At 44.4% G+C, this 24,078-nt stretch overlaps 1 protein-coding gene across 5 annotated transcripts in view; it reads right to left on the bottom strand.

The window, feature by feature from the left end:
• Positions 1-24,078, bottom strand: part of LOC132405634 (long-chain-fatty-acid--CoA ligase 6-like) — a 125,216-nt gene that overhangs the window by 70,870 nt on the left and 30,268 nt on the right. The window contains exon 1 of one of the 5 annotated variants that reach the window (XM_059990594.1): positions 22,408-22,533. The exons of 1 other annotated variant lie outside the window; for it this stretch is intronic. Coding sequence is in view for 1 of the 4 variants with exons in the window: in XM_059990597.1 (XP_059846580.1) it covers positions 22,356-22,359 (4 nt within the window). In the remaining 3 variants the exon portion in view is untranslated. Of the gene's footprint in view, positions 1-9,626; positions 9,754-22,355; positions 22,534-24,078 lie in introns of those variants that run through there. 3 more of the 5 variants (XM_059990595.1, XM_059990597.1, XM_059990596.1) reach the window with 3 other exon arrangements.

Genomic DNA, 24,078 nt, shown 5'->3' with positions numbered 1-24,078 from the left:
GCTTTGGTGAGGAGAGACAATGGCTGAAGGTAGATTTTTTAAAATTTAATTTTTCTTTCTTTTTGCACAGTTAGGGTAGTGGGTATGCCAGAAGGACAGTGGAATGCTCTTCTTGCAAATGGGGAAGCCAGGGAGACCTCCAGTGTCCCTGACATCTATACCTGCAGGAAGTGCATCCAGCTGCAGCTTCATTCAGACTGTGTTTGGGAATTGCAGCTGCAGCTGGATGAACTCCAGATGATGAGTGACCGTAAAGCAGGAGGAAAGGAGATAGGCAGTGCGTGCGGAGTACCCCTGTGGCTATTCCCTTCAACAATCGGTGTACCGCTTTGGACACCAAGCAGAGGCAAGTCACAGCTGTCAGGTCTCAGGCACTGTGTCTGGCTCAGCGGCTCAGAAGGGAAGGGCGGGAGAAGAAGCAAACCATAATGATAGGAGATTCATTGGTTAGGGGAACAGAAAGGAGGCTGTGGATGAGAATGAGATCCTGGATGGTATGTTGCATCTCAGGGACCAGTGACCGGGGCATCTTGGATCAAGGCCACAGCATTCTTAAGTGGGAGAGTGAGCAGCTAGAGGCAGTGGTGCACGTCGGTAAAAATAACATGGCTAAAAAGGGTGAGGAGGTCCAACAAAGTGAGTTCAGGGAGTCAGGTGCTAAGTTAGAGGACAGGATCTCCAGGAATACTGTGATCGCAGGATTACTGCACGTGCCCAGTGTTAGTGAGGCCAGAAATGGGTAGATCATACATTTCAATGCATGGCTAAGAAGATGGAGCAAGAAGGAGGTCTTCAGAGTTTTGGATCATTTGGCTCTCTCTCAGGGAAGGTGGGACCTGTACTGGTGGAAAGTTTTGCTAGTGCTCCATGGTGGTGGTGGTGTGTGTGTGTGTGTGTGTGTGTGTGTGTGTGTGTGGAGGGGGGAGAGGGGGGTTGTGGTTAAACTAGAGTTGCAGGGGGATGAGAACCAAAGTGCCAGAGCAGACAGTGGAATGGTTGTGGGGGAAAATATTGCTAAGCTTACACAGAAAGACAGGAATCACAAGATTGAGCATGATGGGACTAATGTTCTGAGTTCTGTATATTTCAATGCAGGGAGCATTGCAGAAAAAGCGTATGAGCTTAAAGCATGGGTCAGCATATCAGCACATTATAGCTGTTAGAGAGAGACTTGTTTGTAGGAGGAGCAGAAATGAAGCCAGTTAACCTGACTTCAGTGGTTGGGAAGATGTTGGAATCCATTAATAAGAATGAAGTTTCAGAGTACTTGGAGGCACATGACAAAAGCATGGTTTTCTTGCCTGATAAATCTGTTGGAATTTTTTAAAGAAATATCAAGCAGGATAGACAAAGAAGAGTCAATGGATATTGTTAACTTGGATTTTCAGAAGGCCTTTGACAAGGTGCCACACATGAGGCTGCTTAACAGGATAAGTGTCCATGGTATTACAGCAATGGGGGAGCGATAGGAGAGTCTAGCAACAGAGGGCAGAACGTCAGAATAGAAGGACATCCATTTAGAACAGATGAGGAGGAATTTCTTTAGGCAGAGAGTAGTGAATCTATGGACTATATTGCTACAGATGGCTGTGGACGCCAAGACACCGGGTATATTTAAAGCGGAGGTTGACAGCTTCTTGGTTAGTCAGTCCATCAAAGGCGACATAGAACATAGAACATAGTGAAGGCAGAAGAATGGGGTTGAGAGGGATAATAAATCAGCCGTGATGAAATGGCAGAACAGACACAATGGCTGAATGGCCTAATTCTGCTCCTGTGTTTTATGGTTTGATGGACTGGCAGGTCAATGTTTCAGGATTCTGTTGTTTTAGATATGACAGAGCGGAAGGGATTACAGGGGGAGTGGTGGCATTACCAGTTAATAAAAATGTCACAGCAGTGCAGACTGGAGAGTCTGTCTACTGAGGAATAAGAAAGGGATGACCATATCAATGGAATGATGTAATAGATCCCCTAACAGTCAGTGGGATTGAGAGGAACAAATTTGCAGAGAGATTGCAGATTGTTGCAAGAAACATAAGATTGTGATAGCAGGTGATTTTAACTTTCCCCATATTGATTGGAACTCGCATACTGTAAAAGGGCTGAATGGGATCGAGTTTGTCAAATGTGTTGAGGTAAGTTCCCCTAATCAGTTCATTGGAGCCCCAAATCAAAAATGTGTGATTCTAAATCTTCTATTAGGGGATGAGACAGGGTAGGTGACAGAAGTTTGTGCAGGGGAACACTTTGCATTTCATGATTATAATTCCATTTGTTTCCAGATCATTATGGAGAAGGATAGGCTTGGTCCTTGGATTGAAATTCTAAACTGGAGGAAGGCCAATTTTGATGGGATCGGAAAGGATCTGTCAAGTGTAGATTGAGTTGGGTTGTTTTCTGGCAAAAGTGTACTTAGTAAGTGGAAGGACTTCAAAGGAGAAATTTTGAGTACAGAGTTTGTATTTTCTGGTCCGAATAAAAGACTGAGATAACAGATTTAGGGACTCTTGGCTTTAATGAGATGTTAAGACTTTAGTTAAGTAAAAAGGAGATGCATAGCAGGTATAGGCAGGAAGAAGCAAATGAGGTACTTGGGGAAAATAAGAAATGCAAGAGACACTTAAGAAGGAAATCATGAGGTCTAAAAGAAGGCATGATGTTGTTCCAACATTAAGGTGAAGGAGAATCCCAAGGGTTTCCACTGATACATGAAGATCAAAAGGGTAGTATGTGACAAAATTGGTCCTCTGGAAGATCAGAGAGGTCACTTATACACAGAGCCAAAAGAAATGGGTTTGATCTTAACTGGATTTTTTGCATCTTCATTTACTCTGGAGACAGACTCAGAGTCAATGGAAGTGAGACAAAGCTCAGAGGGTTCATGAACTGTTTACAGATTACAGAAGAGGAGGTGTTCGCTGTCTTGAAGCAAATTGAGGCAAATCCTGAGGGCCTGACAAAGTGTTCCCTTGGACCTTGGACAGAAATTGCAGGGATATTTAAAATATCCTTAGCCACAGGTGAGGTGCCAGAAGATTGGAGGCTAGCTAATGTCGTTCTGTTGTAGAAGAAACATTCCAAAAATAAGACAGGAAATTATAGGCTGTGAGCCTATAAATTGTTGGAAGATATTGTAAGGGACCGAATATATATAGGGACTGATTATGGATAGTCAACAGGCCCTGTCTAACCAATCTTACAGAGTTTGTCGAGGAGACCCAAGGAAAGTGCTCCATGTAGATGTGTTCAACGGTGGGAGGTCTTGAAGCTTGCTGATTAGAATTGAGCGATGGTAGTATTGACTGATGAGCTGTAATCAATAAAGAGCATCTTGATATATTTGCTGCTTAGATGATCCAGGTTTGCATAAGGAGCCAATTAAACAGCATCTGCTGAGGATCAGTTGTGCTGGTAGGCAAATTGGACTGGATCCAAGTTGCTTCTCATATGTTCCCTCATCAGTCTCTCAAAGCACTTCATCATGGTGCTGTTGGACGATAGCCATTGAGGCAGGTTACCACATTCTTCTTAGGCACTAATATAACAAGCCTGCTGGAAGAAGATGGGTACCTCAGCCTACAATAGCAAGAAGTTAAAGATATTGGTTCACACGCCAGCCAGTTGATCAGCCCGAGTCTTTAATACTTGACCAGGTACTCTGTCTGGGTCAGGTAATTTCTGTGGGTTTATCCTCTTGAAGGATGCGCTCACATTGGCCTCAGAGACTGAAGTCACAGGGTCAAAGGAGGCTATGATAGTTTATGGTCCTTTCATGTTTGGATGGTCAAAGTAAGCATTGAGGTATTGAGCTCATTTGGAAACGAAGCCCTGTTGTCGCCTTATCACTTGATTTTACTTTGTAAGAAGTAAGAAGTATTCTTGCCCTGCCACAGCTCTCAAGCATTCTTCATTGATTCAAGCTTGGTCTGGAATTACCGCTTTGCCCACGTGCGGGCCTTCTGGAGATCATACTTTGACCTCTTGTATCTTATTTGGTCTACAGACCTCAATGCCATTCATCTGGCCCTCTGCAGATTGCAGATCTCATGGTTCATTTGGTGCTTCTAGTTGTGGAAGACTAAATGATTTCCTGGGGGGTGGGAGGACAGAAAAAAAGAAAAAGAGACAGAGAGAAAGAGAGAAAAGTGGGACAGAGAGAGACAGAAAAAAAAATGGTTTCAAGGTTTGAGCTGTGCCCTAACTCTAACTTCTTTCCTTATTCCCTCGATTATTCTTTTCCATTAAGAATACGAGGTCATTAATTATAAATAAATGATAATATACCAGGATGGTTTTCTTTGCTATTAACTACAAATCATTTATTAATAACAATTATCTGTAATTATGTGTTAAAACCATTAAGCCACTCATGATCATTACTGCAGTATTTTCATACATCTATCTTTACCTTGTAACTTGTGAAACATCACTTTAAATGCAATGGAGCATTGCAGTGGTGTGACACGACAAATCTTCAGCAAAGTATCAAAGAGCAGTGAAAAGCAGATTCTTGTTGGACCTTTTTCAGCTCATGAACTCCTGTATGAATATAAACATAAAGCACTTGCCAAGCATTTGCTGGGAAGGACAAAAAAATTGGGCTGTCATGGTTATTCCCTAGCGTTTGTACTTCCAATCAATTAGTTGCCTGGCAACACTGGCAGACAGCTGGATTTGGAGGGGCATGGGGGGGGGGTGGGTGGAGGGGAAGCTATCTGTACTGATCACAATGACAGAATATCAACCTTAGCTCAGTGAAGCCACTTCTGCCTCAAAACTGAAAGACTGCGGGTAGAGTTCCAATCCACATTTTTGACCATACAATCAATGTAGTACTGAGGAAGGAATCATCCTGTTATATGAAATCTTAAGCTAAACTAAAGCAGCTCTGATAGATATCATATAAGAAATATCAATGGCATTTCTGAATTCGCCCCTTCACCTTGATGCAGAGCACAAAAAAACCAGGTTATCGTTTTTTAATAATTATTCATTTATGGGACGTGGGTGTCACCAGCTAAGCCAGCATTTATTGCCCATTCCCTAGTTGCCCTTGAGAAGGTGGCGATGAGCTGCCTTCTTGAACCAATTGATTATCTAATCATTTGCTATCTCCCATACCTAATAAAGTGGCCACTGAGTTTATGTTTGTGGTCTTCTGCTGTGCAACCTATCCACTTCAACGATCGATGTGTTATGCATTCACCGATACTCTTCTGTACACCATTGATGTAACACATGGCTATTTGAGTTACTGTCACCTTCCTGTCACCTTGAACCAGTCTGGCCATTCTTCTCAGAAATAAAGGCATTTCAACCCACAGAACTGGCGCTCACTAATGTTTTTTTTTGTTTTCTGCACCATTCCCTGCAACTTTTAGAGAGGGTTGTGTGTGAAAATCCCAGGTAATCAGCAGTTCCTGAGATATTCAAACTACCCCATCTGGCACCAACAATCTAAGTCACATTTCTTCCCCATTCTGATGTTTGGTCTAAACAAAACCTGAACCTTTTCTGCATTGACTTGCTGCCATATCACTGGCTAATTAAATATTTACATTAACAAGCAGGTGTAGTTAATGGAGTGGCCACGGAGTCTACATTCTCTGTTTATGAGTCTAAACCAGTACACTCTGAAAGTACTTAACTACCTGTGAATGTCTTCACTGGATTTAAAAGATGTTATATAAAGTTTAGGTGGGAATGTCTTGCTCATGGCAGGGTTGGGATGGGTATTTAAATAGTACAGCAATGAATGGTTTATCAAGTGATTAATATTACTAGATTAGGACTGGGAAAGAATTGGTATCTCTGAGATAAAACTGATAGTTGTTTTATTTAAATGCAATTGGAAACTAAAAAAATAAATTACTAAATCTTACTAACATCTTAGTTTAAGTTATTAAAATGGTTTATTTTCCAATTTTGTTTCCTTTATTTAAACGGGTTACTTTGCTTTGTTATGGTATAATTTTCAGCTTGGCAATTTGTTTGATCAACTGGCATTAAGTTTCTGGTTTAAAATTGAATGAGTGTGCTGTTCATTGTATTGGTATGGCCTTACCTAACTATAAAGTTCCAGATTTTGATCTTGGGTATTGTATGAATGAACCTAAGTCAGAATAGCAGTTAGAACATTACAAATAATCTCAAACCAAGATGACTGTAAACTTCTTCATTTCAGTACTGATGAAGAGTCTTGGCCCAAAATATTGACTGTTTATTTCACTCCATAAATTCTGCTTGACTTGCTGAGTTCCTCCAGCATTTTGGTTGCGCTGCTTTGAATTTCCAGCATCTACGTAATCTCTTGAGTCTATGAAATCTTTTCCTGTTCTTGTGGCCAGTCAAGTGACCCTCATTAAGGCACTGACTGAATAAACATTCTGGTTTAATTTAAGCTATGTTGAGGGAAGGGTACAAAATTGGTGAAGGGAATACCTTTGTCTTTGTGGTAATTAATTAGATAAATTTATCTATGATCCTTGACCAAATCTCATAATATTATTGTTTCTCAGAAATTATTTCATTCCAGGTATGTAATATTTCCCAAAAATATAAATGACACAATCTTCTTTATAAAAACCTAACTATAGATTGTAAAGCAATTCTCTTTCAAAGTTACTGTATTGTACCAGCTTGAAGTATCTACTGGATATATTGAAAACTGGATTATCAATTTCACAATGTGCTTCAAAATGTAACACTTCAGCCCATAGCTTTGTTCATGTAGCTAGTTACTGTAGAGTTATTCCCCGGTTCAAGAACCAATAGTTTATGAGACATATTACATTTACAATTTTGTTATTTCTGGTTTCCTTACTGAATAGTTTTATGCCAAAATCCCAAACATTCATCGTGCTTTAATTGCCAATAGATGCAGTAGTAAAAATTTATTAAAATTCAAGGAAGTGACTAGAAAAACAAAAAAAAAGTGTTAAAAGCAAGACATTATTCACATTCAAGTGAACACAGAAAGAGTTCCAACCTTTGGACACTCAGGATGGCGAATAGAAAAGTTACATCAATTCACTTTTGTCTAGTTTTATGGAAAAGAAGGAAAATTGCAATCCCCCACAACAATATCTGTTGTCATAAAATAAAACCCCTGGGTTAAGGAAACCAGAAATCTAATTAGAATTCACTTGTAGTAAATATAAAGAGAAAAGACTTGTTTTGTTTTTCACACGTATATTGAAACATAGTGAAATGCAATGTTTGCATCAACAACCAACACAGTTCTAAGATGTGCTGGGGACAGCCCACAAGTGTTGGCATGCATCTGATGCCAACACAGCATGCCCACGATTTACTAACCTTAACTTTTATGTACAGGGAATGAGGGAAGAAACCAGAGTAACTGGAGGAATCCCATTTGGTGGTGGGGAGAATGTACAAACTTCTTAAAGACAGTGGTGAGAATTGAAACCCGTTCTAACAGTTGACACTAATATAAAACAACCAAACAACCGAGCGGAGAGAATTAATTTGATCTACATAAAATACTTTAAAAGCAAACTTAGCTTTCCCTTCCCCTCAATGTGCATATTTTTCATTTCATACACGCGGCATGGCACATACACCAAATATATTGTGCAATGTAACAAGAATAGAAAGCTGAAACTCATTTCATTATGTCTGCAATAAAAGTCATAGTATCATAGAACTCTGCAGCACAGAAACTGGCCCTTCAGCCCATCTAGTCAATGCCTAGCCATCAATCTGCCCAGTCCATCGACCTGCACCCAAACTATAGCCCTCCATACCCCTCCCATCCATGTATCTATCCAAGATCCTCTTGAATGTTGATTCTAATCCGCATCCACTGCTTTTGCTGGCACTCAATCCCCACTTTCACCACCCTTACTTATGACCTCCACGATCACCAGTTCCAGTCTCACCCAACCTCAATGGAAAGAGCTTGCCTGCATTTATCCTTTCTTTACCACTCATTATTTTGTATACCTCTAGTAAATTTCCATGTATCTTTATGGGAATAAAGTCCTAACTTATTCAACCTTTCCCTACAACTCATGTCCTCAAGTGCCAGCAATATCCTTGTCAATTTAGTTGGCACGCTTTTCAATCTTATTGACATTTTTCCTGTAGCTAGATGCCCAACACTGCACATAATACTCCAAATGAGGCCTCACCAACTTCGTATACAAGTTCAACATAACATCCCATCCCCTTTACTCATAACATTGATCTATTTAGGCCAATATTCCAAAAGTTTTCTTTCGAACCCTACCTACATATGATGCCATTTTCAAGGAATTATGGATCTGCACTCCCATATCCCTTTGTTCCACGGCAGTCCTGAGTTCGCCACTGCTCACCGTGCAAAACCTACCCTTGTAGGTCCTCTCAAAGTGCAACACCTCACACTTGTCACTTTTCTGTCACTTTTCAGCTCATTTTTCCATCTACTCCAGATCCTGCTTCAAGCTTTGTTAGCCTCCCACACTGTCCACTCCACCCCCAATCTTTGCCGATTCAGTTTACCACATTATCATCCAGATTGTTGATCTAGAAGACAAGCAACAAAAGACCCTGTACTGATCCCTGTGGCACACCACTAGAAAAAGGTTTTAGTCAGAGGCAACCATCTACTACCATCCTCTGGCTTCTCCCATGAAGCCAGTGTCTAATTCAATTTTCTACCTCATCATGAATACCAAGCAACTGAACCTTCTTGATCAACCTGCTATGTGGGACCTTGTCAAAGGCCTTGCTAAAGTCCATTAGGTATCATCCACTGCCTTGACTTCATCGACATTCCTAGTAACTTCCTTGAAGAACTCTATAAGATTGGTCAGAAATGATCTACCACTCAGAAAGCTAAGTTGACTGTCCCTAATCAGTCTCTGTCTGTTCAAATACTTATATATCTGGTTCCTTAGAATATCTACCAATAACCTTTTCACTACTGGTGTTAGGCTCACCAGCCTATAACTTCTGAACTTATTCTTCGAGCTTTTCTTAAACAACGGAATAACATTAGCTATCCTTCAGTCCTTCGGCATCTCACCCGTGGCGAAAGATGTTTTATATATCTCAGCTAGGGCCTCAGCAAATTCTGCGCTAGCCTCCTACAGGGAGCCATTGTGACATATGTTTAAGTCTCTTTCCAGTACTATTTAGGAGGAAGTTAATGCCAAACATTGCATACGTTATCACAAAGAAAGATAAAATCTGAAGGACAGCTACCACAGGCTGCTGTTGAACACCATTGTGAGTTTCACAGCAACAATAGTAAGGACCTGTAATCATCCTTTCCTTTTGAATACATAAGGAAAGAAACTGAACAAGAGATTAAAAAAAATCACCAAAAGCAAATCTTTATGTACAATAAAACTAATTACTATTTTTTATCTATTCATGTTGTAAAATTTGCATAATCTATAATCAGTTTCCTGTATCTGCTCTACTGTTAATAAGAGCATTAAATGGCAGGTTCAATTTTCAGCTTCAAACATTTTGCAGATTACATAATCACAAACTTTAAAAAAACACAAATTAAAAGAATTTTGCTATCAAGAGAAGTCTAGAAGAATACATACAAAATCATGCTGATTTAGATTTCTGTTAGCCAGATACTAAATTATTGAGGCTGAGATTACCTTAAATTTTCAGCATCTTTAGTGAACCAGCAGCTGAGATCACATTCCATTTAAAACGAGCTGTTTGTGGATCAGAAATCCCTTTGTATTCAAGGAAGAAACAACACTTGAATCATCAGGATGTTGCTTTTATAAAAAGTGGTGGCTCGATGCCAAATTTATGCTTTGTAAAAGGCAAGAATGCAATCCACTGCCTCACACTACTGACTTCATCCAGTAGCAAGGCAGCAGAGCCTCCCACTCTGAGATGGCCAGATCTATGCCCGACAGTGAACCCTGCAGAAGACTGGCAGCAGCTGCCTACGTTGGCCCTGCCTTCCTGTTTCAGTGTACGCACAAGAAAGCTCAGCACATTTTCATTTTCATTTATTGTACTAGAAACTAACAAAGAATCTTAATTTCGCACCGTAGGAATTAATTTTTGCTGTTAGTTTAGTGGAACAATTCTACAATATGATTAAATTTATTTATGGCTCTTTTCTTTTTTAATGATAGATATGATTTTTTGCGAGTACTCTGGTGCTGTGAAACTTGATCTGTAGCTTTGAATGGCAAACATGATAAGGAATGAGCTATGAATGTAGAACATACAGCATCCCTTCATTCCATGACGTTGTGCAGAAATTTTAACCTATTCCAAGATCAGTTTAACCCTTCCCTCCTACATAGCCCTCCATTATTTTCCTATCCATGTACCTATCAGAGAGTCTCTTAAATGTCCCAAAAGTTTCTGCCTCTACCATCACCCCAGGCAGGGCATTCCAAGCACTTACCATTCTCTGTGTAAAGAACTTCTCTGAAAATCTACAACCACCCCATACTTTCCCTTATCACCCTAAAAGTATGTCTTTTTGTATTGGCCATTGCCAGCCTGGGAAAAAGGTGCTGTCTGTCCACTGTTTATATCTTTTATCTAAAACACTTATATCAAATCTCTTCACACCCTGCTTTTCTCCAAAGAGAAAAGTTCTAGCTTGCTCAACCTTTCCTGTTAAGACATGCACTCTAATCCAGGCAGCATGTTGGTAAATCTCTAAAGCTTCCTTCCTATAATGAGAGGACTAGAACTGAATACATTACCCAAGAATGTTCTAACCGGAGTTTTTATAGAGCTGCAACATTAATCCACAGCTCTTGAACTAAATCCACCAACTGATGAAGGCCAACAGACAATCAACACACACAAAATGCTGGTGGAACATAGCTGGCCAGGCAGCATCCAATATGCCTTTTTAACATCTTGTGTGGCAACTTTGAGAGATCTGGGAATTTTGGCCCCAAGATCTCTCTTTTCCTCTTCATTGCTAAGAATCTTGCCATTTACTTTGTACTCTGCCATTGAGTTCAAACTTCCAAAGTGTATTACACTTTTCTGGATTGAAATTCATCTGCCGGACTCAACTCAGCTCTGCATCCTGTCAATGTCCCATAGTAACTTATAGCAACCTTCCACACTATCCACAACACTCCACCCTTTAAGATATTTGCAATCTTACTAAGCTACCTTTCTACTTCCTCATCAAAGTCATTCGTAAAAATCACAAAGAACAGACGTCCCAGAACAGTTCCTTGAGGGACACCACTAATCACAGACCTGCAGGCAGAATGCAATTCATCTACTCCAATCGTCTGCCGTCAGTGGGCAAGCCAATACTGAATCCACACAGCTGAGATCATTGCCAACGGTGCAAGCATCTCCCCCTTAATAGCCTGCAGTATATCCCATCCAGCCCAGGGACATATCCATCTTAACGTTTTTGAAAAGTTCCATCATTGCCTCTTTCTTAACCTTGACATGTTCCAGCATATTAACCTGTTCTATGCTTCCCTTACACTTGTCAATGTCCCACTCACTGGTGAACACTGAAGCAAAGCATTCATTCCTTACCTTGTCCAACTCCAGGCCCGTTTCCTCTTTTATCCCTGTTTGGTCCTACACTCACTCTGGTCATCCTGTTCTTCAAGTATGTGTAGAATGTCTTGGGGCTTCTCTAATCTTACTTTCCAAGACCTTCTCTTGTCACCTCCTAGCTCTCCTAAATTCTTTAAGCTACCAGCGATGATAGCAATGGTTGGAACTTCTGGGAGCAATTCGGAAGATGCAGGATGGATACATCTAAATAAGCAGCATCCCAAAGGCAGGATGGTGCAATCGTGGCTGACAAGGGAAGTCAATGCCAGTATAAAAGCCAAAGAGAGGGCATATGATAGAGCAAAAATTAGTGGGAAGTTAGGGGACTGGGAAGCTCTTAAAAACCAACAGAAGGCAACTAAAAAAGTCATAAAGAGGGAAAAGATCGAATACGAAGGTAAGCTAGCCAATCATATTAAAGAGGATACAAAGAGTTTCTTCAGATACATAAAGAGTAAAAGAGAGGAGAGAGGAAATATCGGCCCACTGGAAAATAACGCAGGAGAGATAGTAATGGGGGACCAGGAAATGGAGGACAAACTGAATAGTTATCAATCTCTACTGTGGAAGACACAAACACTATGCCAGAAGTTTGAGGGTGGGGGCAGAAGTGAGTGAAGTTGCTATTAAGTGAGGAGAAGGTGCTTGGGAAGCTGAAAGGTCTGAAGTTAGATAAATCATATGGACCAGATGGTCTACACCCCAGCATTCTGAAAGAGGTGGCTGAAGAAATTGAGGAGGGACTAGTAATGATTTTCAACCATTAATATATTCTGTATGGTTCTGGAGGACTGGAAAACTGCAGATGTCATTCCACTCTTCAAGAAGGGAGAAAGGCAGAAGAAAGGAAACTATAAGCGAGTTATTCTGACCTCTGTGATTGGGAAGACATTGGAGTCAACTGTTAATGATGTGGTTTTGGGGTACTTGGAGGCATGTGATAAAATAGGCAATAGTCAGCACGGTTTCCTTAAGAGAAAATCTTGCCCGACAAATTTGCTGGAAATGCTTTGATGAAATAACAAGCAAGGTAGAAAAAGGAGATTCAGTGGATATTATGATAGATAGATAGATAGATAGATAGATACTTTATTCATCCCCAAGGGGAAATTCAACATTTTCCCAGTGTCCCATACACTTATTTGTAGCAAAACTAATTACATACAGTATTTAACTCAGTATAAATATGATATGCATCTAAAATCATCCTCCCTAAAAGCATTAATAAATAGCTTTTAAAAAGTTCTTAAATAGTTTACTAAAGTGCATTGAATGGTAACTTAAGCTCAGTCCTAACCCCGGCACTTTAACATGTCTTACCCCTGGTGGTTGAATTGTAGAGCCAAATGGCGTTAGGGAGTAATGATCTCTTCACCCTGTCTGAGGAGCATTGCATTGACAGCAACCTGACGCTGAAGCTGCTTCTCCGTCTCTGGATGGTGCTGTGCAGAGGATATTCAGGGTTTTCCATGATTGACCGTAGCCTACTCAGCGCCCTCCGCTCTGCCACCGATGTCATACTCTCCAGTTCTGTGCCCACGACAGAGCCCACCTTCCTTACCAGCTTATTAAGACTTGGATTTTCAGAAAGCCTTTGACAAGGTACAGCACATGAGGCTGCTTAACGAGTTAAGAGCACACGGTATTACAGGAAAGATACTAGCTTGGATAAAACAGTGGCTGAATGGCCGAAGGCAAAGATTAGAGATAAAGGTAGCCTTTTCTGATTGACTGCCAGTGGTTAGTGGTGTTACACAGGGGTCTGTGTTGGGACTGCTTCTTTTTACGTTATACGTCAATGATTTGGATGATGAAATTTATGGATTTGTGGCCTAGTGTGGGTACGAAATGAAGATAGGTGGAGGGGCAGGTAGTACTGAGGAAGCAGAGAGGATGCAGAAGGGCTTAGATTAGAGAATGTAATTAGAGAATGCAAAGTAGTGGTAGATGGAATACAGTGTCAGGAAATGTATGGTCATGCACTTTAGTAGAAGAAATAAAGACATAGTGTAGCGGTGTGATACATGCAGCGCTAAAATTACGACACGGAGTCGGTAACTGCAGTCGAAGGAAAAACTTTATTCGAAATCTTCAGCCTCACTTTTAAGCCTCCCTCAACCTGCCCCCCGTGGCGCAGAGACTCCAAAGCTCTGTGCTCGCAAACCCCCGTAGGCTATCTAATTGTGAGCCGGTTCGGATGTGCCAGGAAATGGGTCGCCACATAACCCCCCCCCCCAGAACCAGCGATACACCCCCCAATGTCCACAGTCTGGGCCGGAACCTGCTTGGGAGGTCGGCCTCTGCGCCGAGGTGCCAGAAACTCGGCCGGTTGCGCCAGGTCCACATGGGCCGGTTTGAGGCGGTCCACTGTGAAAATCTCCTCTTTCCTCCCAACATCCAGCACGAACGTGGACCCGTTGTTCCGGAGCACCATAAACGGCCCCTCGTATGGCCGCTGCAGCGGTGGCCGATGCCCGCCCCTTCGTACAAACACAAACTTACAGTTCTGCAGGTCTTTGGGTACGCAGGTCGGGTTCCGCCCGTGCTGTGAAGTGGGTATGGGGGCCAGGTTACCAAGCTTCTCGCGTAGTCTGCCCAGGACTGCTGAGGGATCTTCCTCTTGCCCCCGTGGGGCTGGTAGGAACTCCCCGGGGACGACCAGGGGCGCGCCGTATACCAACTCGGCCGACGAGGCGTGCAGGTCGTCCTTGGGCGCTGTGCGGATGCCGAGTAGGACCCAGGGAAGCTCGTCCGCCCAGTTGGCTCCTCGCAGGCGGGCCATGAGGGCCGACTTCAGGTGACGGTGGAAATGCTCCACTAGTCTGTTCGACTGTGGGTGGTAGGCAGTTGTGTGGTGCAGCTGAGTCCCCAAAAGGCTGGCCATAGCTGACCACAGGCTGGAGGTGAACTGGGCGCCTCTGTCGGAGGTAATGTGGGCCGGTACACCAAAGCGAGATATCCAGGTGGTGATCAGGGTTCGAGCGCAAGATTCGGAGGTGGTGTCAGTGAGCAGGACCGCCTCTGGCCATCTTGTGAACCGGTCCACGATAGTCAGGAGGTGCCGCGCTCTGCGCGAAACTGGCAGGGGACCCACGATATCCACATGAATGTGGTCAAAACGCTGGTGGGCGGGATGGAACTGCTGCGGTGGGGCTTTGGTGTGCCGCTGCACCTTGGCTGTCTGGCAGTGCATGCACATTTTGGCCCATTCACTGACCTGTTTGCGGAGTCCGTGCCAAACGAACCTGCTGGAAACCATCCGGACAGTCGTCCGGATGGAGGGATGCGCCAAGTTATGAATGGAGTCGAAAACATGGCACCGCCAGGCTGTCGGGACGATGGGACGGGCCAGGCCGGTGGCGACGTCACAGAGTAGGGTCCTCTCACCCGGGCCTACGGGGAGGTCCTGGAGCTGCAAACCAGAGACTGCGGTTCTGTAACTCGGAATCTCCTCACCTGCCTGCTGCGCCTCTGCCAGTGCCTCAAAGTCTACCTCTTGGGAAAGGGCATGAACGGTAGGGCGAGAGAGCGCATCAGCCATGACAATGTCCTTACCCGAGACGTGCCGGACATCCGTCGTGTATTCAGAGATGTAGGACAGGTGGCGTTGCTGGCGGGACGACCAGGGGTCGGACGCTTTCGTAAACGCAAAGGTAAGCGGTTTGTGGTCCATGAACGCGGTGAAGGGCTGACCTTCTAGGAAGTACCTGAAATGCCGGATTGCCAGGTAGAGCGCCAACAGTTCCCGGTCAAAAGCACTGTACTTGAGCTCGGGTGGCCGCAGGTGTTTGCTGAAAAACGCCAGGGGTTGCCAACGACCTGCGATGAGTTGCTCCAGCACCCCACCGACTGCCGTGTTAGATGTGTCCACTGTGAGGGCGGTAGGGGCGTCCATTCTGGGATGTACTAGCATTGCGGCATTCGCCAAAGCTTCCTTCGTTTGAACGAAAGCGGCGGCGGACTCCTCGTCCCAGGTAATGTCCTTGCTCGGACCCAACATCAGGGCGAACAGGGGGTGCATGATCCGGGCAGCTGAAGGGAGGAAGCGGTGGTAGAAATTAACCATACCTACGAATTCCTGAAGGCCTTTGATCGTGGTAGGTCGGGGGAAGTGGCGGACCGCATCTACCTTAGCGGGCAAAGGGGTTGCTCCATCTTTAGTAATCCTGTGGCCCAGGAAGTCAATGGTGTCGAGCCCGAACTGGCATTTGGTGGGGTTGATTGTGAGACCGTACTCACTCAGTCGGGCGCAGAGTTGACGGAGGTGGGACAGATGCTCCTGACGACTGCTGCTGGCTATGAGGATGTCGTCCAAATAGATGAACGCGAAGTCCAGGTCCCATCCCACCGCGTCCATTAGCCGCTGGAACATCTGTGCGGCATTCTTCAGGCCGAGCGGCATGCGGAGGAACTCGAAAAGGCCAAATGGGGTGATGAGAGCCGTTTTGGGGACGTCGTCAGGATGCATTGGGATTTGATGGTACCCTCGGACGAGGTCTACCTTGGAGAAGATCCGTGCACCGTGCAGATTTGCTGCAAAGTCCTGACTGTGCGGCCCAGGGTAGCGGTCCGGTGTGGTAGCCTCGTTCAGCCTGCGGTAGTCGCCGCACGGTCTCCAGCCTCCCGTCGCTTTGGGCACCATGTGCAGGGGGGAGGCCCATGGGCTGTTGGACCGCCAGATGATCCCCAATTCCTCCATCCTCTGGAACTCTTCCTTCGCTAGTCGGAGCTTGTCCGGGGGAAGCTGCCGAGCGCGGGCGTGGAGGGGTGGTCCCTGGGTTGGGATGTGGTGCTGTACGCCGTGTCGGGGCATGGCCGCTGTGAACTGCGGTGCCAGAACCGATGGGAAATCCGCCAGGACCCTGGTGAAGTCGTTGTCGGACAGCGTGATGAAGCCGAGGTGAGGGGCTGGCAACTGGGCTGCACCCAGGGAGAATGTCTGAAAGGTCTCGGCGTGTACCAGTCTCTTCCTGGGCAGGTCGACCAGTAGGCTGTGAGCCCGCAAAAAATCCGCACCCAGAAGCGGTTGGGCTACGGCGGCCAGTGTAAAGTCCCACGTGAACTGGCTGGAGCCGAACTGTAGCTGCACCTGACGGGTGCCATAGGTCCTTACTGTGCTGCTGTTTACGGCACTCAGGGGGGGACCCGGTGCCCTGCTGCGGGTGTCGTAACTCGTCGGAGGTAAAACGCTGATCTCGGCACCAGTATTGACCAAAAACCGGCGTCCCGACCTTCTATCCCACACATACAGGAGGCTATCCTGATGGCCAGCCGCCATAGCCATCAGCGGCGGCTGGCCCTGGTGTTTCCCGGGAACTTGCAGGGCGGGCGACAACGGCGGGCTTCTGCGCCCCACCGCTGGTGGTAGAAGCACCAGTATTCATTGGGCCGGGGGTTGGCGGGCTCTGCGGCCGGGCCTGGACTGGTTTGCTGCTGGGACCGTGGCTAGGAGATCCGTGCGATGGATGCCCCGCTCACCTTTTTGGCATTCCACAGCAAGTCCGCCCAGGCTGCCACCTTCCGGGGGTCACTGAAATCCGTGTCGGACAGCAGCAGGCGTATGTCCTCGGGCAGCTGCTCCAGGAATGCCTGCTCAAACATGAGGCACGGTGTGTGTCCGTCGGCTAGAGACAACATCTCATTCATTAAAGCCGATGGAGGTCTGTCGCCCAAGCCATCCAGATGCAGTAAACGTGCAGCCCACTCGCGCCGTGAGGGTCTGAAAGTCCTGAGGAGCAGGGCTTTGAATTCCGTGTACTTGCCGTCTACCGGGGGCGACTGTACGAACTCCGCGACCTGGGCCGCTGTGTCCTGGTCGAGGGAGCTCACCACGTAGTAGTAGCGGGTGTCTTCTGAGGTGATCTGGCGAACGTGGAATTGGGCTTCGGTTTGCTGGAACCATAGGTTCGGTCGCTGTGTCCAGAAACCCGGCAGTTTCAACGAAACCGCATGAACAGAGGCAGCGTTGGTCATTTCTGGTCCAAAAATCGTTTGGACCGTCGGGGTCACCAATTGTAGCGGTGTGCTACATGCAGCGCTAAAATTACGACACGGAGTCGGTAACTGCAGTCGAAGGAAAAACTTTATTCGAAATCTTCAGCCTCACTTTTAAGCCTCCCTCAACCTGCCCCGCCGTGGCGCAGAGGCTCCAAAGCTCTGTGCTCGCAAACCCCCGTAGGCTATCTAATTGTGAGCCGGTTCGGATGTGCCAGGAAATGGGTCGCCGCAATAGGCTATTTTTTTAAATGGAAAGAAAATTTTAAAAATCTGAGGTGCAAAGGGAATTGGAAGTCGTTGTGGAGGATTCCCTAAAGCATAATTTGCAGGTTGAGTCAGTGGTGAGGAAGGCAAATACAACATTAGCATTCATTTCAATAGTTCTAGAATATAAAAGCAAGGATGTAATGTTGAGACTTCACAAAGCACTGGTGAGACCTCAGCATTCTGTGCAGTTTTATAGACAATAGGAGCAGGAGTAGGCCATTTGGCCCATTGAGCCAGCACCGCCATTTAATGTAGTCATGGCTGATCATCCACAATCAGTACTCCGTTCTTGCCTTTTCCCCATATCCCTTGACTCCGTTATCTGAGGCAGAGCATTCCATAGATCCACAACTCTCTGGGTGAAAAAGTTTTTTCCTGAACATTCTAAATGGCCTACCCCTTATCCTTAAAATATGGCCTCTGGTTCTGGACTCCCCCAATATCAGGAACATATTTCCTGCCTCTAGCGTGTCCAATCCCTTAATAATCTTATATGTTTCAATCAGATCCCCTCTCATCCTTCTAAATTCCAGTGTATAGAAGCCTAGTCACTCCAATCTTTCAACATATGACAGTCCTGCCATCCCGGGAATTAACCTCATGAACCTATGCTGCACTCCCTCAATAGCAAGAATGTCCTTCCCCAAATTTGGAGACCAAAACTTAACACAATACTCCAGGTGTGGTCTCACCAGGGCCCTGTACAACTGCAGAAAGATCTCTTTACTCCTATACTCAACTCCCCTTATTATGAAGGCCAACATGACATTAGCTTTCTTCACTGCCTGCTGTACCTGTATGCTTACTTTCAGTGACTGATGAACAAAGACACCTAGATCTCATTGTATTTCCCCTTTTCCTAACTTGACACCATTCAGATAGTAATCTGCCTTCCTGTTCTTGCCACCAAAGTGGATAACCTCACATTTATCCACATTAAACTGCATCTGCTGTGCATCTGCCCACTCACCCAACCTGTTCAAGTCGCCCTTCATTCTCCTAATATCCTCCTCATATTTCACCCTGCCACCCAGTTTTGTGCACCTTATCTAAGAAAGGATGCTGGCATTGGAGAAGATTCAGAGGATGTTCATGAAAATTTTTCAGGGAATGGAAGGGTTACCATATGAGGATTGCTTGATGGCTCTGTGCCTATACTCACTGGAAATTGCAAGAATGAGGAGTGATCTCATCGAAACTTCTGGAATGATGAAAGGCCTCAAAAGAGTGGATATGGAGAAGATGTTTTCTATGGTGGGGGAGGCTAGGACCAGAGGGTACAGCCTCAGAATAGTGGGGTATGCATTTAGACCGGAGATGAGGAGGAATTTCTTTAGCCAGAGACTGGTGAATCTATGGAATTCTTTGCCACAGGTGGCTGTGGAGGCAAATTCATTGGGTATATTTGAGGCAGAGTTTGATAGGCTCTTAATTAGTCAAGGCATGAAAGATTGCCGGGAGAAGGCAGAGACTGGGGTGGAAGGAAAAATGGGTCAGCCATGATGAAATGGCAGAGAAGACTTCATGGACCAAATGGCCTAATTCTGTCACTACGTCTTATAATACAAAATAGCCATTCTGCCAAGTTATTTGATGTAATATTCAATTCAATTCCAGTTTAATTGCCATTCAACCATACATGAACACTCATGAATACAGCCAAACCAAACATAATTTCAGTGTCAAGGTGCAAAACAGTCACACATGGCACAAAGCCCACACAAGACAACGAGCACAAATGGCATCACAATCACACAATAAAAGAGTCCAAAGCTCGTGACATCTATCTACAGTTAACCAGAATAGAGTACTGGGGTTGGGAGCACCGACTCCAGCCTGAACACTGCACCCCACTGCCTCCAGTGCCTTTCCCAGTTAACACCACAGCTTGACGCTCAGTCCCTGCATACACAGAATATCAGCAAACTGCAACCACACAAAATATGCAGTATATGTTCCAGATCCTTCAGTCCATTGAAATCTTCAGTCATCCCCAACAGAGCTTGTCTTCTGCTGAGCAAGTATTGGGAGGGTAACACCAACTCCAGCCCAGATGCTGTGGACACTGCCCTTGGTTTAGCGCACTGTCTTCAACACCTCTCTCCTGGCAGCGATAAACAGGCAACACCGTGGCACACCCTTCAGCAAAGCTCATTTTAGCTGAGTTGGTTAGAGCAGAGTTAAACTTCTAAGGAAACAGTATGCCTTTAAACTCAATGAACTCAGCAAAAGTGGCACTGGCCTTTCATGGGGTATTTCATTTGCCTTAAAATACAACTCAATTCACCCGGTATACAAATCCAGTTATCCATCTATCTTTCCAATGTAGCCAACCATTTCTGCTTTTTTAAAGCATTTATGATTATTATCACCCTGTACTCACTGTTTACGAACCCATGAATTTTGTCTGTTTGCTGCATTTTTTAAAACTGGACTGTCTCTGCTCTTTCCCAAAGAAGCTTGCCCTGTTTTTACATGACTCCTTTTTAAAGAACTCAAACTTCTCATTGCCTTTCAAGTCAGTAGTCATCTCAGGTTCATTTAAAATTTCTCATTTCCGCTGTTATATTTTGTAACTCCAAAACATAAAACTATTTGAAAGCCAAAACAAGGAGCTGGGAATGTGTGTCTTAATTATGCTTTTTTACTTTTAGCGCATATGATGTGGTAGTGTGATAACGTAAGCCATTCATGTACTTCTTACATATAACACGTAATGAACGATGCAAAGAATGCTTAATCAAACAATATATTTATAATATTACACATATTAGTGAAATATTAAATACACAACATAAACAAGCTCCACATTTCCATTGCCGACAATGCCCAGCAGAACAACACAGAACGGAGTAAGTAATGAAACAATAACAACGAAACAAACCCCAACCCTCCCTCTCACCCACCCAGCCACCCACACACACACACCCCTTTCCATCCACAGGAAAGGCTGTTTCTGGGTTCCAGCCTCCAACAGACTCATGGACTCATAGACATGTGGCTTTAATGCTCAAATGAACCTGCAGACTCAGAGCTCCAGCTACTGGGCCTTGACTTCCAGACTTCTGATCAGCCTTTGGGCTTTAATCTTCAGTATCCCAAGGACCCTGGTTGAGGATACCAAACTCCAAGCCTCAAACTCTGGATTCACCCATGATGTGACCTGAAGAGTAGGCCTCAAACTCTGGTCTTGCTGACTTGCATAACCTAGTGGCTCACTGGCCCCTGTGCCTCCTCCCTGCATGGAACTTAGATCCCGGAACATGCCAGCAGCTTACCTACCTGAGGGAACCACCAGCCCTTGTCCTCACTGATGTCCTTTATCCACGTCACTGGCCTTTGGCTTTGGAATATGGAGGGCTAGATTCCAGGCTGACCTCCAATTCCCACACATGCTTGTGCCTAAACCTTAACTTGACCCCTACCTCCTGCAGTCCCCAAAACCATACTATGATTTAAGAAAAAACAACCAAAAAACAATTAAGTCCAAGCCATGACTGTGATGGAAACAGCAGCTCAGCACCATCCTGACTGGAAGGGAGAGGGCAGAAGTCACTATGTAGGTGAACAACTGTTTTTATAAAAGTCCTCTGTTAAGACTAACTAGGTTAGATGTTCCAAATGTGTATTGTATTCATGCTATTTATTTAAAAAAATGATATTAACAACTTGGGAAAGCAATGAAATAAAATTAGGTTTAACTTGGCATAAACATAAAGCTTTCAAAATGTATGTGGCTCAATAGTCACTACATGGACCCAGAGGGTTGTGAAAAGATGATGTGAAATTCATCGTGTAAGATTTCTATACAATTTAGAAATGTTACAGACAGCGTGTAAAATGTGTGCTGCCTGTCTATTCAAACAATTATTGCAGATGGCGTTGGTCTATTGGCTCCGTTAGTGGATTTCCAGAAGCTACAATGAATCGAAAGGCGGCTTTGAAGGAGAGGTTGCTGTCAATCATTGCCACAGCGAGGCTGACAAAGGAAAGAACCAAAGCGTTCTGCTGCTCTGTTGGAGGACGGGCTGTCGTGTGCAGCGCGGGAAGGGAAAGGGAGACACCTTCTGTTCGTTAGGGAGTAGGAAAACATCCAGGCAACTGACACATAGGCACTGGAAGACATTATGTCTGACGAAAATTATAGACTCGGTTGTCCCACAGGTCATGGATTTACTGCTGGAAGTAGTTTATTAGTCTGTTAATAGGTAAGGGCATTGGTTAAATCTTTCTCATCACCATTGCACTGATTACAGTTTCACTGATTGCCACAGCAGCCTCTTCTCCCCCGCCCCCATGCTTCACTTCTGATAGTGGATTTTAGTTCATATTATTCACCTCTCCCACAGACTCGCGGTGCTTGCAGACATTATATCAACAATAGATACAATCAAATAAGCAGCAGGCACGGCACTAAGTATTGACCTTGCGGTTGACACTAACATCCTGAATGAAAATTAATAAAATGCAATCACACTCACAACTCTTTCCTACATGCATACATACACAGAGAGACGGGCACCTCAGTCACAGATCATAAAACTGACACTAACACATGTACCTCTTTCTTGCAGAGAAAGGAGGTGTGTAGCACATGGCAGTTACCTTGGGACGACCAGCCTTTACTTCACTGATGAGATGATGCAGCAGTTCATGGGAGGAGCAGAACAGGAGCTTTGGCTTCCAGTGAAGCTGGAGCATATGACAGCAATGCTTTTTTTTCACATCTAGTTCTTCCCTTTTCTGACTTCCTCTTCATCCCACATCCTTTGCATTACAATTTGCAGATGCTTTCTGTACAGATTTTCTTCCTCTTTGCTCAAACTCACACCACAATCAAACCTCTGTCCCACTTTATTTCCAAGCAACACATTGAGGAACTTCCTCAGAAGCTGGGGTTCACAGCCTCAGTTAATGCTAGAGGTCTAGGCATAAAAAAGGTTGGGAACCCTGCACTAAAGAAATGTGAGGAACAGGACAATCATGGAAATGTATTATCAGATTAAATTCTTAAAGCCACTAGTTCAAGCAATGATAGTAAGCAAACAATCTTGCATAATTTTCTTGTCCCTGATGTGGAAGCTTGTAAACTTGTTTCCTTCCCCAAGGTCTTGAATAAGAAAATTCAGGCTGAATACACATTGCAGTATTAAAGGAATGACATGTAAGTGCTCCTCCCCTCTCGAGAAAAATTTGGCTTGGAATTTAAGACTACTTACTTTGAAGAAGTAACTTGCCTCTCTGGAAGTCAGAAGTGTTACAAATCCCATGAGGTTTTCAAAAAATTAACTTGTATATCTTAATCTATAGAATTCTTCTACATATTTCTTTCAAATTTACATGTTCTACAGAAAACTAGAAGACCAACTTGAGATTCATTTTCTTGCAGGCATGTACAGGAATAAAGGAAATGCAATGGAATTTACAAAAAACTATACATAAACAAAGATGGATAAACAACCAATGTGCAAAAGACTAATAGCACAAATAAAAGAAAGTAATACCGAGAACAAGTTGTAAGAAGCCTTAAAAAGCGAGTTTTGTAGGTCATTGAGTCAATTCAGAGTAGCGGTGACTGAAGCTATTCATACCGTTTCAGGAGGCAGGTGGTTGCAGGGTAATAAATGTTCCGGGACATGGTGGTGTGGGACCTAAGGATTTTGTATTTCCTGCCCAATGGAGGTAGTGAGAAGAGAGCATGGCGTGGATGGTGGTTTTGTTATAATGATATAGATGCTGCTCTTTTTGTGACAGCACTCCATGTAAATGTATTTAGTGTTAGGGAGGGCTTTGCCTGTGAAGGACGATCAAGTTTTACAGCTACATTTTAACTATTCCAAAACTAATCCAGGGTTTTCAATACTATAGCCTTGTTAAGGGCAACAAATAAATTCAAGGCCTTTCTTTAAAAATAATCTTCCTCCCTGTAGGCCAAGATTAATTTCTTCATTCTGGAATAATTTTCTGTGTTATTGTGGCTACAGCATCCTTAATCAAAACAACAGGGTGTGGCGACCCACTTCCCAGCGCACTCGAACCGGCTCACAAAGCGGTGTGTGCCGGCATTGAGGCAGGTCCCAAAGAGGGCGCCAAGCCTGCTTCATCAGCAAGGGGAAAAGCCCGCGCACGGGACGGGACTGTGAATACGCACCCCTTATAGCATTCCCACCCGGGGAGGGCGGGATCAGGAAGGCTTTAAAGCGAGGCCGCGAAGTTTGAACAAACCTTTTTTGCAACTGCGCGCACTGACTACGTGTCCTTATTTCAGCACTGCGT

Source organism: Hypanus sabinus, chromosome 15 (assembly GCF_030144855.1).
Source record: "Hypanus sabinus isolate sHypSab1 chromosome 15, sHypSab1.hap1, whole genome shotgun sequence".
Taxonomy (NCBI): Eukaryota; Metazoa; Chordata; class Chondrichthyes; order Myliobatiformes; family Dasyatidae; genus Hypanus; species Hypanus sabinus.
This window is presented reverse-complemented; position numbering and strand designations above follow the sequence as displayed.